General features: G+C 39.7%; 1 protein-coding gene across 2 annotated transcripts in view; it reads left to right on the top strand.

Moving 5' to 3' along the window:
* TASP1 (taspase 1) overlaps positions 1-15,094 on the top strand; it is a 680,735-nt gene that overhangs the window by 189,505 nt on the left and 476,136 nt on the right. For both annotated transcript variants that reach the window (XM_053712134.1, XM_053712135.1), the window contains exon 4: positions 7,936-8,004. In XM_053712134.1, the coding sequence (XP_053568109.1) occupies positions 7,936-8,004 (69 nt within the window). The remainder of the gene's footprint in view (positions 1-7,935; positions 8,005-15,094) is intronic.

The following is a 15,094-nucleotide window of genomic DNA, read 5'->3' on the forward strand; positions in this document are numbered from 1 at the left end:
TGGCACCAGCCACCGCGTGGTTCACTCACCCCAGGCTTGCAGGTTGCGGCCTTTCACATCGCCGCCTGAACGAAACTGCTCCGTCTGCCGCGATGAGTGGAACTTAAAGTGCGGCACTCAGTCTGCAGGCTCAGTAGGTGTTCCGGTGCTCCCTCCGGGTTTGCATGTATCCGGAGGGGTTTATGGCTCAAACCGTGGCGGGTTTACTCTAGCCCGTGAAGAGAGCCTCAGGGTAGTGCAGCCATCTCAGACGCCTGCATGCTCCGCCCCCCAAAAATTTACCTTTTTATGTACAAATGATTATTTTTCTCCAAATTGATTAATCATTCTGCAGATTTCGGAATTTCTTCATGATTTAATTAACATTTTTGTATCCATATGTTCATTGAAAGTCATTCTCTGAACTTTCAGTTCTGTTTCAGCAACATTTTAGTGTTGTACACTGCCAATATTTCAATGATATTTATAGAAACCCCTTTTCTTTTTGGGACCTGACTTTGCTTCTTAATATTTTGCTTCATCACCCCTTGCACACGTTTTCTTTAATGTGGTTGACACATTTTGATGGTAGCTTTAACCATAGTTAGATGTATTTCAAACCTTGGTACTCTTTTTCCCTCCCCTTCTTGTCTGATTGTTTTTTTTATCAGGTCAAAATAGCGCTATGTCTTTTCCATCTTTTTTTTGGTGGTTAGTTCTCAGTATATCAATTCCAAGATTATTGTACCCTCATTATTCTCTAATCCTCATAATAATATGGGGGTCTTCTTAACATGCATAAAGTGTTAACAGGTCTTTCTCCAACATAGGTGTGTCCGGTCCACGGCGTCATCCTTACTTGTGGGATATTCTCTTCCCCAACAGGAAATGGCAAAGAGCCCAGCAAAGCTGGTCACATGATCCCTCCTAGGCTCCGCCTACCCTAGTCATTCTCTTTGCCGTTGTACAGGCAACATCTCCACGGAGATGGCTTAGAGTTTTTTAGTGTTTAACTGTAGTTTTTATTATTCAATCAAGAGTTTGTTATTTTAAAATAGTGCTGGTATGTACTATTTACTCAGAAACAGAAAAGAGATGAAGATTTCTGTTTGTATGAGGAAAATGATTTTAGCACCGTAACTAAAATCCATGGCTGTTCCACACAGGACTGTTGAGAGCAATTAACTTCAGTTGGGGGAACAGTGTGCAGTCTCTTACTGCTTGAGGTATGACACATTCTAACAAGACGATGTAATGCTGGAAGCTGTCATTTTCCCTATGGGATCCGGTAAGCCATGTTTATTAAGATAGTAAATAAGGGCTTCACAAGGGCTTATTAAGACTGTAGACTTTTTCTGGGCTAAATCGATTCATTATTAACACATATTTAGCCTTGAGGAATCATTTATTCTGGGTATTTTTATATGATTATATCGGCAGGCACTGTTTTAGACACCTTATTCTTTAGGGGCTTTCCCTAATCATAGTCAGAGCCTCATTTTCGCGCCGGTATGGCGCACTTGTTTTTGAGGACAGCATGGCATGCAGCTGCATGTGTGTGGAGCTCTGATACATAGAAAAGTCTTTCTGAAGGCATCATTTGGTATCGTATTCCCCTTTGGGCTTGGTTGGGTCTCAGCAAAGCAGATTCCAGGGACTGTAAAGGGGTTAAATATTAAGGGTTAAAGCTTCCAAATTTGGTGTGCAATACTTTTAAGGCTTTAAGACACTGTGGTGAAATTTTGGTGAATTTTGAACAATTCCTTCATACTTTTTCGCAATTGCAGTAATAAAGTGTGTTTAGTTTAAAATTTAAAGTGACAGTAACGGTTTTATTTTAAAACGTTTTTTGTGCTTTGTTATCAAGTTTATGCCTGTTTAACATGTCTGAACTACCAGATAGATTGTGTTCTGACTGTGGGGAAACCAAGGTTCCTTCTCATTTAACTATATGTATTTTATGTCATAAAAATTTTTAGTAAAAATGATGCCCAAGATGATTCCTCAAGTGAGGGGAGTAAGCATGGTACTGCATCATCCCCTCCTTCGTCTACACCAGTCTTGCCCATACAGGAGGCCCCTAGTACATCTAGTGCGCCAATACTCCTTACTATGCAACATTTAACGGCTGTAATGGATAATTCTATCAAAAACATTTTATCCAATATGCCCACTTATCAGCGAAAGCGCGACTGCTCTTTTTTAGAAAATTCTGTAGAGCATGAGAACGCTGATGATATGGTTTCTGAAGGGCCCCTACACCAGTCTGAGGGGGCCAGGGAGGTTTTGTCTGAGGGAGAAATTTCAGATTCAGGAAACATTTCTCAACAAGCTGAACCTGATGTGATTACTTTTAAATTTAAGTTGGAACATCTCCGCGCTCTGCTTAAGGAGGTGTTATCCAATTTGGATGATTGTGATTATCTGGTCATTCCAGAACCACTATGTAAAATGGAAAAGTTCTTAGAGGCCCCGGGGCCCCCCGAAGCTTTTCCTATATCCAAGCGGGTGGCGTACATTGTTAGTAAAGAATGGGACAGGCCCGGTATACCTTTAGTACCTCCCCCCATATTTATAAAATTGTTTTCCTATAGTCGACCCCAGAAAGGACTGATGGCAGACAGTCCCCAAGGTCGAGGGGGCGGTTTCTACTCTACACAAGCGCGCCACTATACCCATAGAAGATAGTTGTGCTTTCCAAGATCCTATGGATAAAAAATTAGAAGGTCTGCTAAAGATGTTTGTTCAGCAAGGTTCCCTTCTACAACCAATTGCATGCATTGTCCCTGTCACTGCAGCCGCGTGTTTCTAGTTTGATGAGCTAGGAAAGGCGATTATTAGTAATTCTTCTTCTTATGAGGAGATTATGGACAGAATTCGTGCTCTTAAATTGGCTAATTCTTTCACCCTAGACGCCACCTTGCAATTGGCTAGGTTAGCGGCGAAAAAATTCTGGGTTTGCTATTGTGGCGCAGAGCGCTTTGGTTAAAATCTTGGGCAGCGGATGCGTCTTCCAAGAACAAATTGCTTGACATTCCTTTCAAGGGGAAAACACTCTTGGCCCTGACTTGAAAGAGATTATCTCTGATATCACTGGGGGCAAGGGCCACGCCCTTCCTCAGGATAGGTCTTTTCAAGACCAAAAATAAACCTAAGTTTCGTCCCTTTCGCAGAAACGGATCAGCCCCAAGGGCTACGTCCTCTAAGCAGGAAGGTAATACTTCTCAAGCCAATCCAGCCTGGAGACCTATGCAAGGCTGGAACAAAGGAAAGCAGGCCAGGAAACCTGCCACTGCTACCAAGACAGCATGAAATGTGGGCCCCCGATCCGGGACCGGATCTGGTGGGGGGCAGACTCTCTCTCTTCGCTCAGGCTTGGGCAAGAGATGTTCTGGATCCTTGGGCGCTAGAAATAGTCTCCCAAGGTTATTCTCTGGAGTTCAAGGGGCTTCCTCCAAGGGGGAGGTTCCACAGGTCTCAGTTGTCTTCAGACCACATAAGAAGACAGGCATTCTTACATTGGGTAGAAGACCTGCTAAAAATGGGAGTGATTCATCCTGTTCCATTAGGAGAACAAGGGATGGGGTTCTACTCCAATCTGTTCATAGTTCCCAAAAAAGAGGGAACGTTCAGACCAATCTTAGATCTCAAGATCTTGAACAAGTTCTCAAGGTTCCATCGTTCAAGATGGAAACCATTCGAACACTTCTTCCTTCCATCCAGGAAGGTCAATTCATGACCAAGGTGGATTTCAAGGATGCGTATCTACATATTCCTATCCACAAGGAACATCATCGGTTCCTAAGGTTTGCATTCCTGGACAAGCATTTCCAGTTCGTGGCGTTTTCTTTCGGATTAGCCACTGCTCCTAGGATTTTCTCATAGGTACTAGGGTCCCTTCTGGCGGTGCTAAGAACAAGGGGCATTGCTGTAGTACCTTACTTGGACGACATTCTGATTCGAGCGTCGTCCCTTCCTCAAGTAAAGGCTCACACGGACATTGTCCTGGCCTTTCTCAGATCTCACGGATGGAAAGTGAACGTGGAAAAGAGTTCTCTATCTCCGTCAACGAGGGTTCCCTTCTTGGGAACTATAATAGACTCCTTGGAAATGAGGATTTTTCTGACAGAAGCCAGAAAAGCAAAACTTCTAGACTTCCGTTCCTCTTCCTTCCATAGCGCAGTGCATGGAAGTGATAGGTTTGATGGTAGCGGCAATGGACATAGTTCCTTTTGTGCGCATTCATCTAAGACCATTACAACTGTTCATGCTCAGTCAGTGGAATGGGGACTATTCAGACTTGTCTCCGAAGATACAAGTAAATCAGAGGACCAGAGACTCATTCCGTTGGTGGCTGTCCCTGGACAACCTGTCACAAGGGATGACCTTCCGCAGACCAGAGTGGGTCATTGTCACGACCGACGCCAGTCTGATGGGCTGGGGCGCGGTCTGGGGATCCCTGAAAGCTCAGGGTCTTTGGTCTCGGGTAGAATCTCTTCTACCGATAAATATTCTGGAACTGAGAGCGATATTCAATGCTCTCAAAGCTTGGCCTCAGCTAGCGAGGGCCAAGTTCATACATCAACCATTAGGGGGGAACAAGGAGTTCCCTAGCGATGGAAGAAGTGACCAAAATCATTCTATGGGCGGAGTCTCACTCCTGCCACCTGTCTGCTTTCCACATCCCAGGAGTGGAAAATTGGGAAGCGGATTTTCTGAGTCGTCAGACATTGCATCCGGGGAAGTGGGAACTCCATCCGGAAATCTTTGCCCAAGTCACTCAACCGTGGGGCATTCCAGACATGGATCTGATGGCCTCTCGTCAGAACTTCAGAGTTCCTTACTACGGGTACAGATCCAGGGATCCCAAGGCGGCTCTAGTGGATGCACTAGTAGCACCTTGGACCTTCAAACTAGCTTATGTGTTCCCGCCGTTTCCTCTCATCCCCAGGCTGGTAGCCAGGATCAATCAGGAGAGGGCGTCGGTGATTTTGATAGCTCCTGCGTGGCCACGCAGGACTTGGTATGCAGATCTGGTGAATATGTCATCGGCTCCACCATGGAAGCTACCTTTGAGAGACCTTCTTGTTCTAGGTCCGTTCGACCCACTCCAGCTGACTGCTTGGAGATTGAACGCTTGATCTTATCAAAGCGAGGGTTCTCAGATTCTGTTATTAATACTCTTGTTCAGGCCTGAAAGCCTGTAACCAGAAAAATTACCACATAATTTGGTATATCTGTTGGTGTGAATCTGCAGGATTCCCTTGGGACAAGGTTAAGATTCCTAAGAGTCTATCCTTCCTTCGAGAAGGATTGGAAAAAGGATTATCTGCAAGTTCCTTGATGGGACAGATTTCTGCCTTGTCTGTGTTACTTCACAAAAAGCTGGCAGCTGTGCCAGATGTTCTAGCCTTTGTTCAGGCTCTGGTTAGAATCAAGCCTGTTTACAAAATTTTGACTCCTCCTTGGAGTCTCAACCTAGTTCTTTCAGTTCTTCAGGGGGTTCCGTTTGAACCCTTACATTCCGTTGATATTAAGTTATTATCTTGGAAAGTTTTGTTTTTGGTTGCAATTTCTTCTGCTAGAAGAGTTTCAGAATTATCTGCTCTGCAGTGTTCTTCTCCTTATCTGGTGTTCCATGCAGATAAGGTGGTTTTGCGTACTAAACCTGGTTTTCTTCCAAAAGTTGTTTCTAACAAAAACATTAACCAGGAGATAGTTGTGCCTTCTTTGTGTCCTAATCCAGTTTCAAAGAAGGAACGTTTGTTGCACAACTTGGATGTAGTTCGTGCTCTCAAATTTTACTTAGCAGCTACTAAGGATTTCAGACAAACTTTGTCTTTGTTTGTTGTTTATTCTGGTAAACGGAGAGGTCAAAAAGCAACTTCTACCTCTCTCTCCTTCTGGATTAAAAGCATTATCCGATTGGCTTATGAGACTGCCGGACGGCAGCCTCCTGAAAGAATCACAGCTCACTCCACTAGGGCTGTGGCTTCCACATGGGCCTTCAAGAACGAGGCTTCTGTTGATCAGATATGTAAGGCAGCGACTTGGTCTTCACTGCACACTTTTTCTAAATTTTACAAATTTGATACTTTTGCTTCTTCTGAGGCTATTTTTGGGAGAAAGGTTTTGCAAGCCGTGGTGCCTTCCATTTAGGTGACCTGATTTGCTCCCTCCCTTCATCCGTGTCCTAAAGCTTTGGTATTGGTTCCCACAAGTAAGGATGACGCCGTGGACCGGACACACCTATGTTGGAGAAAACAGAATTTATGTTTACCTGATAAATTACTTTCTCCAACGGTGTGTCCGGTCCACGGCCCGCCCTGGTTTTTTTAATCAGGTCTGATAATTTATTTTCTTTAACTACAGTCACCACGGTAACATATGGTTTCTCCTATGCAAATATTCCTCCTTAACGTCGGTCGAATGACTGGGGTAGGCGGAGCCTAGGAGGGATCATGTGACCAGCTTTGCTGGGCTCTTTGCCATTTCCTGTTGGGGAAGAGAATATCCCACAAGTAAGGATGACGCCGTGGACCGGACACACCGTTGTAGAAAATAATTTATCAGGTAAACATAAATTCTGTTTTTTCATTATTTATAATTGACTAATGAGATCAGATTATATTTTTGTTTTCTATTTTGGTATATTATAATAGGTCAAATGCATCTAATGTGATCCTCTTGGCTGTGGGTTTAGTAAGAAATGGTCCTCTTTCTTGGCCAATATATTCTCTGCTAGATCTATGGCTCCTTCCTGGAATTAGTATGAAACTTCAGCTGAGAAACTTTGACAGGCAGCCACTTGGTAATACATACCTTCACTAAATATTTTGTATTGGATTGAGTGTATTTGCATCTTCACTGGCAGTTTTTGGAAAGAAGGCCTTCCATAATTATCTGTCTTTTCAGTCCTTCCCTATTCCTTATATAGGTAGTCTTGGTAACCCCTCTAGTACATACTATGTCTCTATCAGAGTCTGAGGGTAAACAGGATACATTAATTAAATTAAGGTGTCTAAAAAAAGAGGGCTATATGTAGAAGTCAGAGGTTTCCTAAAAACTTCTGGGAGGGTTTCTACATTCTCCTAAAAAGTACAAGGTAGTCTACCTTTTTCCTGATGTACCATTATACTGCATCAAGTGTGAATTATATCAAATGTTTCCTGTTTCCAAAACCTCCCTTTTTATGTTTGATTTGTTATTTTTATTTTGTACAACTATATACCTTTTCATTTTTCCCTAGGTTTTTTTTGTATTTTTTTTTTAATTTTTTAATGTAAATAACATCTGAATTTCATATTTTATAGCTTTCTGTTGAGCATCAGTATTTTTTTCTTTTGGCTATGGTGTGCAAATGGGTCTCCTTTTGTTTTTTTTTTGTTTTTTTGGCCTCCTTGGATTATATAGTGGCTTTGTTTAAAAATAAATTACTCATATGTTCAAAATGGCAATGTCACAGCTATATTATACATGCTATTTTTTACCTGTGCATTACACAGTATTTATTTTAATTTTTGCAGCTTCAACTTGGTGGTTGACAACAGTCTAAATTCCCGTCTTGTTGGCTTTACAGTTTTATAAGAAATTGTACTAATACTACAGTACATACAATTGTGTTTTGGTAATCTTCCTTCTTTTGCCATTTGAAAACCATAACTTTATTATGAGATTCATTTGTTTAAATTACAATCTATATAGGTATTCTTAAGTACAGCGGAGTCATAAATTACATCATGATATCCATCTATTTATCAAAGATTAGACAAAATGTAGTTTTAGTTTTCTTTGTTTTGTACTCACTCTTTTGTATACTGTATATTTCCTTTCAACCAATTTAATGTATGGCTTTCTCATATTCTATGTATATTATGCAAAAAACATTTTCTGGAAGAACATTCTTTGTGTCCCTAATATGTCTATTGTTCTTGTCTTTCTTTTACAATGAATCAGGCAATTGAAAAATTACAAGCTGGTGATCTTGCAACCGATGCAGTAACTGCAGCTCTGATTGAATTGGAGGTAAATGTAATTATTACTTGTTCAGCTGTATGTAACATTATATATCTCCTGTATTGAAGGCACATTAAAGACATTTTATATATGCTTACTTTGTATCAGCAATTAAGCTCTGCAAAAGATTTGCATCAGCAACAAATGTAAAACCTGCATTTTTTGTTAAAAAATTACAGTTTAAATATAAAAACATTAAAAAGATTTGAGTGTATGTTGTGGGACATCCTTTCTTTGTAGTAAAATATGTTTCTTTATTCCTTGAGTGAATGTGTATAATATGATGTTCCTCATGTATCTTTGTAAACATTAACGCTAAACTTTGAATGATTTGCTACAAACATAGTTTCAGGGGCTTGAAAAAAATATCTGCCTCGTGCAGAGGTAAAATATCAAAAGCAATTACTCAAAAAAAAATCATAACAAACAAAATACAATTGCACCTAAAACTTAACTATAAAATCATTTCTTTTACAATTCTAAGACAGTTAATTTATAAAATATCATTGTATTGTCGTCTACTTTATATATCATTTGTTTATGGGTAACTTGCACTTTAAAAAGTTTGATAATTACTTTATAGATTAGGTTTTTCTTCATTTTACAGAGTTCTTTAAGTGGAAATGTTTTTTACTTCTGCAACTGCTTTTGTCTTGTACACATTTTTATGCTTTAACATCCTATTGTAATTCATTAAAAGGAAAGGAGCAATAAAAATATAATGTAATGTGCTAGAGAATCTTGTTATTACTTTGTTTTTTGAGTACGAATATGTATTTAAAGGACCAGTCAACACAGTAGATTTGCATAATCAACAAATGCAATATAACAAGACAATGCAATAGCACTTAGTCTGAACTTCAAATGAGTAGTAGATTTTTTTTTGTGACAATTTTAAAAGCTGTCTTTTTCCACTCCCCCTGTACCATGTGACAGCCATCAGCAATTCACAAATGGATACACGTACCATGTGACAGCCATCAGCCATTCACAAATGCATACACACTTATTCTTGCACATGCCCAGGAGGAGCTGGTGACTCTAAAAGTTTAAATATAAAAGACTGTGCACATTTTGTTAATGGAAGTAAATTGGAAAGTTGTTTAAAATGGCATGCTCTATCTAAATAATGAAAGTTTTAACAGTTCAAGTCTGTTCAAGACCAGCAATGAGCTACTGGTCTATAGCTGAACACTAAAGAACACAAACCGACCAGATATCTTCAGCGATGTTCACGGGCTGCTGATTTCCAACATTATAAATTCATCCTTAAGTCTTACAACGTTTGCGCTCAGCCTGGCCAAAGAAGTCTATTTCTAGTCCCTTGTGTTATCTCACGCATCGAACCCCAGAAAGCTGTTCTCAACCTTTAACTCCCTTCTATGTCCACCTGCACCCCCGCCCACTACCAATCTCACTGCTCAGATTATTGCTGAAGACTTCAAAAATAAAATTGACACTATTAGAAAGATATCTATACCTCACACTCTTCAAACCCAGCACTCCTACCCACCCCTTCTATTAACAAAACTCTATGCTACTTGCCTCCTGTAACAGTAGAAGTCCCTGTACTCCTATCACAACCTGCCCACTTGACCCTATTGCTTCACAATTTCTTTCCTCTCTCCCTGCTTTACTAACCCCTACCCTAACTCATCTCTTTAACCAATCTCTTACCGCTGACGCATTTCCTGATACATTCAAACACGCATCAATAATAGAAATCTTAAAAAAGCCTTAACTTGACCCCCCACCCCTTCTAACTATTGACCGGCCTCCTTCCTTCCCTTTGATTCAAAACTATTGGAACAACTGGTCTATAATCTGCTAACTTAATTTCACACAGCTATCTCCTTACTTGATTCAATACAATCTGGTTTCTGCCCTAAACACTCAACAGAAACCATGCTTACTAAAGTAACAAATGACCTGTTATCAGCTAAAGCAAAGGGCCACTACTCCTTACTAATTCTTCTTGACCTGTCCGCTGCTTTTGACACAGTTGATCATCCTCTCCTCCAAAAAATCCTACATTCATTTTGCATCCAAGGCACAGCCCTCTCCTGGTTTGCCTCATATCTCAAACCACTCGTTCTCAGTTTCCTTTAACAAGATATCTTCTGATCCTTTTCCTCTCTGTTGGAGTATTGCAAGGCTCTGTCTTGGGTCCCTTGCTTTTTTCTCTCTCTATACATCCTCCCTTGGAAAACTCATAGCGTCCTTTGGCTTACAGTATCACTTATATTCTGATAATACTCAAATATATCTCTCCTCTCCTGATACCTCTCCCTCTTTACTCAACCAGATTTCCAACTTCCTCTTTGCAATTTCCTCTTGGATGTCTTCACACTACCTCCAACTCAATCTGTCCAAAACTGAGCTGCTTCTTATTCCCCCCTCTTAGAGACATCCAACACCTGACATTTCTCTGACGGTCGGAGACTCTATTCTCTACACCTCACCACAGGCCCGCTGTCTTGGAGTCACACTTGACTCAGAACTCACATTCAACCCACATATACAAGCACTTACCAAATCCTGCCGTGCACACCTATGCAACATTTCTATAATTTGTCCCTTCCTTACTCAAAAAACTACAAAAATACTGATTCATTCCCACATTTTGTCACACATTGATTGCAATTTACTTCTAAATGGCCTTCCAAAATACCGCCTTTCCTCCCTCCAATCTATTATGAATGCTTCAGCTAGACTCATCCACCTAAGTCGCCAATCTACATCAGCTCCTCCGCTCTGCCAGTCTCTACACTGGCTCCCCATACACTCCAGAATACAATTTGAACTATTAACCCTAACTTACAAAGCATTCAACAGTCTAACTCCCAACTATATTTCCTCTCTCATCTACAAATATTCCCCATCCTGTCCTCTTCGATCAACCTCTGACCTACGTCTCTTCACTCCTGTTATCTCTATGTCCCACTCCCATCTCAAAGACTTCTCATGTGCTGCTCCTGTCCTCTGGAACTCTGTACCCCGCTTCATAAGAATGCCTCCAACCTTGTATAGCTTCAGACACTCCTTGAAAACATACCTATTCAGAGAGGCTTACCATCTCTACTCCATCTCTAATCCTAAACAAAATAATTCTAAAACTGACTGACTCACTGCTGCTACTACAATCCATGTGACAAGATACCCGAAACCTTATGTGTCTGCACCCTCAACCTGTAGACTGTGAGCCCTCCGGAGCAAGGCCCTCTTCCTCCTGTACTTTTCATGTTTAGTTTGTTATGTTTTTTTTTTTTTTTTTATCACAAATCCTTTTCATTGTATACCCCTATCTTTGTACCTAGCACTACTGAATTTTGAGGCGTTATACAAATAAATTATAATAATAATAAAAGATACACAAAAATAATCCCAAAAAAGCAGGTATTATTTTAAAGGGCACCAAAGCACTAAGAAGAAAGAAACAATAGAAAACAATAATGAAATATATATATTGCTCCACTTCTAATCATCAAGGCCATGATTGTGAATTCTGAAAAACATGGGAAGCAAAGGGCCGCCACATAGCGTAATCTTGTATTATTACAAAAGAATGTAGATAAATTAATAGTATCTACTCGCAAGTGTGATGGCACCAAAGGGTAGACTGGTGGTAATAACACAGGCTGGCAGTCACAGTCCCCAGCTAACTGCACTCCAGTCTCCAAAACTTCATCAATTCTAGAAAACAGGAAGAACAAAGGGGACCACATAGCGTAATCCTGTATTTATACAGACTATGACTGCACAAATATTGTCAACTCACAATGTTGGCACCAAGGATGAAATGGTGCAAATGGAGCAGGCTGGCACTCAGTCCAACAGCTCCACCACATGATAGGGGATATGCCGGGGTAATTAAAGTGAAAAAAGATTTTCAAAAATATTCAAACAAATAGCTATCTTGCGTCAGCCATAAAAAAATACTTGGGGAAAAAAACGTATAAAATCTTTTTTTTTTTTTTTTTTTTTTTTAAAAGATAGCTTTTTTTGTTTATTTGCAACGAGTTTCTCTGTCACTGCTAACCGTTTAATCAGGCATGATGATTGTGTGAATATTTTTGAAAATATTTTTTTCTAGAATTGATTACGTTTTGGAGGCCGAAGTGCAATTAGTTGGGGGCTGTTAGTGCCAGCCTGTCTTATTAGGACCAATCTACCCTTTGGTAGTGAGTTGATACTATTAGTGTGCCTACATTAATTTGTAACAATACAAAATTACTCTATGTGGCGCCTCTTCACTCTCCATATAGCTGAACACGGCTTTTGAACCAATCTCAGGATCAGCAGTGCATCGACAATCTGAAGCTGGCTTCAACTATGGATCTAACACTGTTGGGGGTTAAACAAATAGGCAACTGCAATAGTAAAATGCTCTAAAAAATTAGAACATTTTATTATTGTCCCTTTTATGTCTCTAAACAAACGGCTTCGTTTTTTACTCTCAGACTTCATTTTATTAGTACTCTAGTGTTTAATCAGATCTTTTTTCTTCAGTATTGTTTTTATGTTTATCCAAGATGAGATTTCACCTTGAGTTGGTAGCAGTGTGGCATAAACTGGTGTGCTTAAACTATTTACCATAATTTTTCAGTTTTTTTTCATATTCTATACTTTTATTGTACTGTAGTGTATTCTGTATGTGACTTACTTTAATGATTACTTAAACACATTTTGGTATGTTCATGCATTAAAGATGAGGAAGTAATGTTATTTGACTGGTCATATTGATCCAGTTCCAGCAATAATGTGATCTCATCAAAGCTACCTACTGAACGTGGTAAGGCTTATTATTCTTACAGCTGTGAAGGTAGTCTGTTACACACTAATCCTTTTAAGTATTTGGAGGATATAAGCTTTTTTCTCAAACTCATCTCTGCTGATATTTTTATTAAAGCCAACAGGAGACTTAATGTGCTGCATTGTAAATAGTGTCTGAAATACTATATGTTTGACTTATGTATAGGACGTCTATTCATTGATGTAATTCCTGTGGTTTAAAATGAAAGAAAAATATGTACTCATTCACAATCACTGCACAACTGTATTGTACCTATAAACAAATGTGAATCACAGTGTATAGAAAAATGTTACATATCTTCTTCCTAACTTACTTTGTGGACAGTAAAAGCAAATATGTTTGTGTGTTTTTTTATTAAAGACATTACTTTAAATTTTTTAACTAAAGAAAGAAGGATTTTGAAAAATGTTTGACTAGTAAAAGGGGCGTATACTCATTTTCTATGGAGTATCAGAATTTATTTTTCAAGAATGGTCTTTGAATGTTCAGAGATTCTATTCTTTGGGTAGGTTTAAATAGATTTACTTTTTTGGTATTATCATTAGGAATCTGGAACAATGTTTCTGCAGTGTATCTGCTTGTTTATTATAAAAAGCTAGTTTACCTTGAAGTATGGTACTTAAAGGGACAGTCTACACCAGAAGTGTTATTGTTTTAAAAGATAGATAATCCCTTTATTACCCATTTCCCAGTTTTGCATAACCAACACAGTTATAATAATATACTTTTAACCTCTGTGATTATCTTGTATCTAAGCCTCTGCAAACTGCCCCTTTTTTCAGTTCTTTTGACAGACTTGCAGTCTAGCCAACTATTAGTGCCTGCTCCCAGATAACTTCTCGTGCACGAGCACAGTGTTATCTATACGAAATACGTGAACTAACACCCTCTAGTGGTGAAAAACTGTTAAAATGCAATCTGAAAGAGGTGGGCTTTAAGGTCTAAGAAATTAGCATATGAACCTCCTAGGTTAAGCTTTCAACTAAGAATACCAAGAGAACAAAGCAAAATTGGTGATAAAAGTAAATTGGAAAATTGTTTAAAATTACATGCTCTATCTGAATCATGAAAGTTTATTTTGGCCTAGACTGTCCCTTTAATTTAGGGATCCCAAGGACAACAATTTTGGAGCAGCTTTTAAATAAATGTTTAAGCTGTTGTGCACATTTTGTATATATTTCTTACATGCCTATATGATTCAGTTATTGATCCTGATACTGTTAAGTAAATCTTGTCATATGCCTTTCTTTCAGTAGTACTGTTTTCTTAAATGATTAAAGGGTCATTCAAGTCAAAATACATTTTTATGATTCAGATAGAGCATGCAGTTGTACACACTTTCCAATTTACTTCCATTATCAAATTTTGCACAGTCTTTTCCATCTAAAGGGGAGGAGAGTCCACGGCTTCATTAATTACTAGTGGGAATTAAGAACCTGGCCACCAGGAGGAGGCAAAGACACCCCAGCCAAAGGCTTGAATACCTCCCCCACTCCCCTCATCCCCCAGTCATTCTTTGCTTTTCATCAGAGGAGGTGGCAGAGAGGTGCCGGAATATCGGAGGTCTCTTATGAGGGGTTCTACCCTTCGCTATGGGACAGGAGTTTAAGTAGCCCTTTAAGCTTATCAACTTGAGGGCCTGGGTGAACGTTAAGAGTCCGGAGAAACAGGGGGAGCTTCCCTTTGGCGACACCATCCCGACTCATATTAACAGCTCCTTTAGCAATCGGCGTTGACGAGTTTCACAGATTGCTTCTTCTCTTAAGTCCATGTCAAGAGCACAGCTACTAATTGTCACACTTGAAGGGCCGTGTTCCTGTTCCACGGCGTAGATTATGGTAAGATTGTTTAATTTTTACATAATAACATAGAAGCAGGGCCACCGTGTGGCGCCTTTATCTTTATAGAATCAAGGGGTAATATTCCTATGAGGGGATTATTGAGCAGGGGGGGTAATGTACATGATAAGTTTATTATGTGATTGCTGCGTTATGTGCAGGGACGTGGCTCTGGCATTTGTGGAACTGAAATGTTCTCTTCTGGGAGTTTTGCTCTGTCTTTTTTGGCGCGTTTTCTCATCGGCAGGGGCGGTCCTGCGTAGTCATCCTTGTGACCGGGTGGGGCTTCTTCACTTCCGGAATTGTTTTGGATGCTAAAATTAAAAACTAGATCCCCTAGTGGTATGAACCGAGAATGCGACTTTTTCATTGACAAATGTTTGTTTCATTGTCACATGATATATATTTTTTTCATTATTCATATACGTTCTATATATACCATATATAT

Source organism: Bombina bombina, chromosome 4 (genome assembly GCF_027579735.1).
Source record: "Bombina bombina isolate aBomBom1 chromosome 4, aBomBom1.pri, whole genome shotgun sequence".
NCBI lineage: Eukaryota > Metazoa > Chordata > Amphibia > Anura > Bombinatoridae > Bombina > Bombina bombina.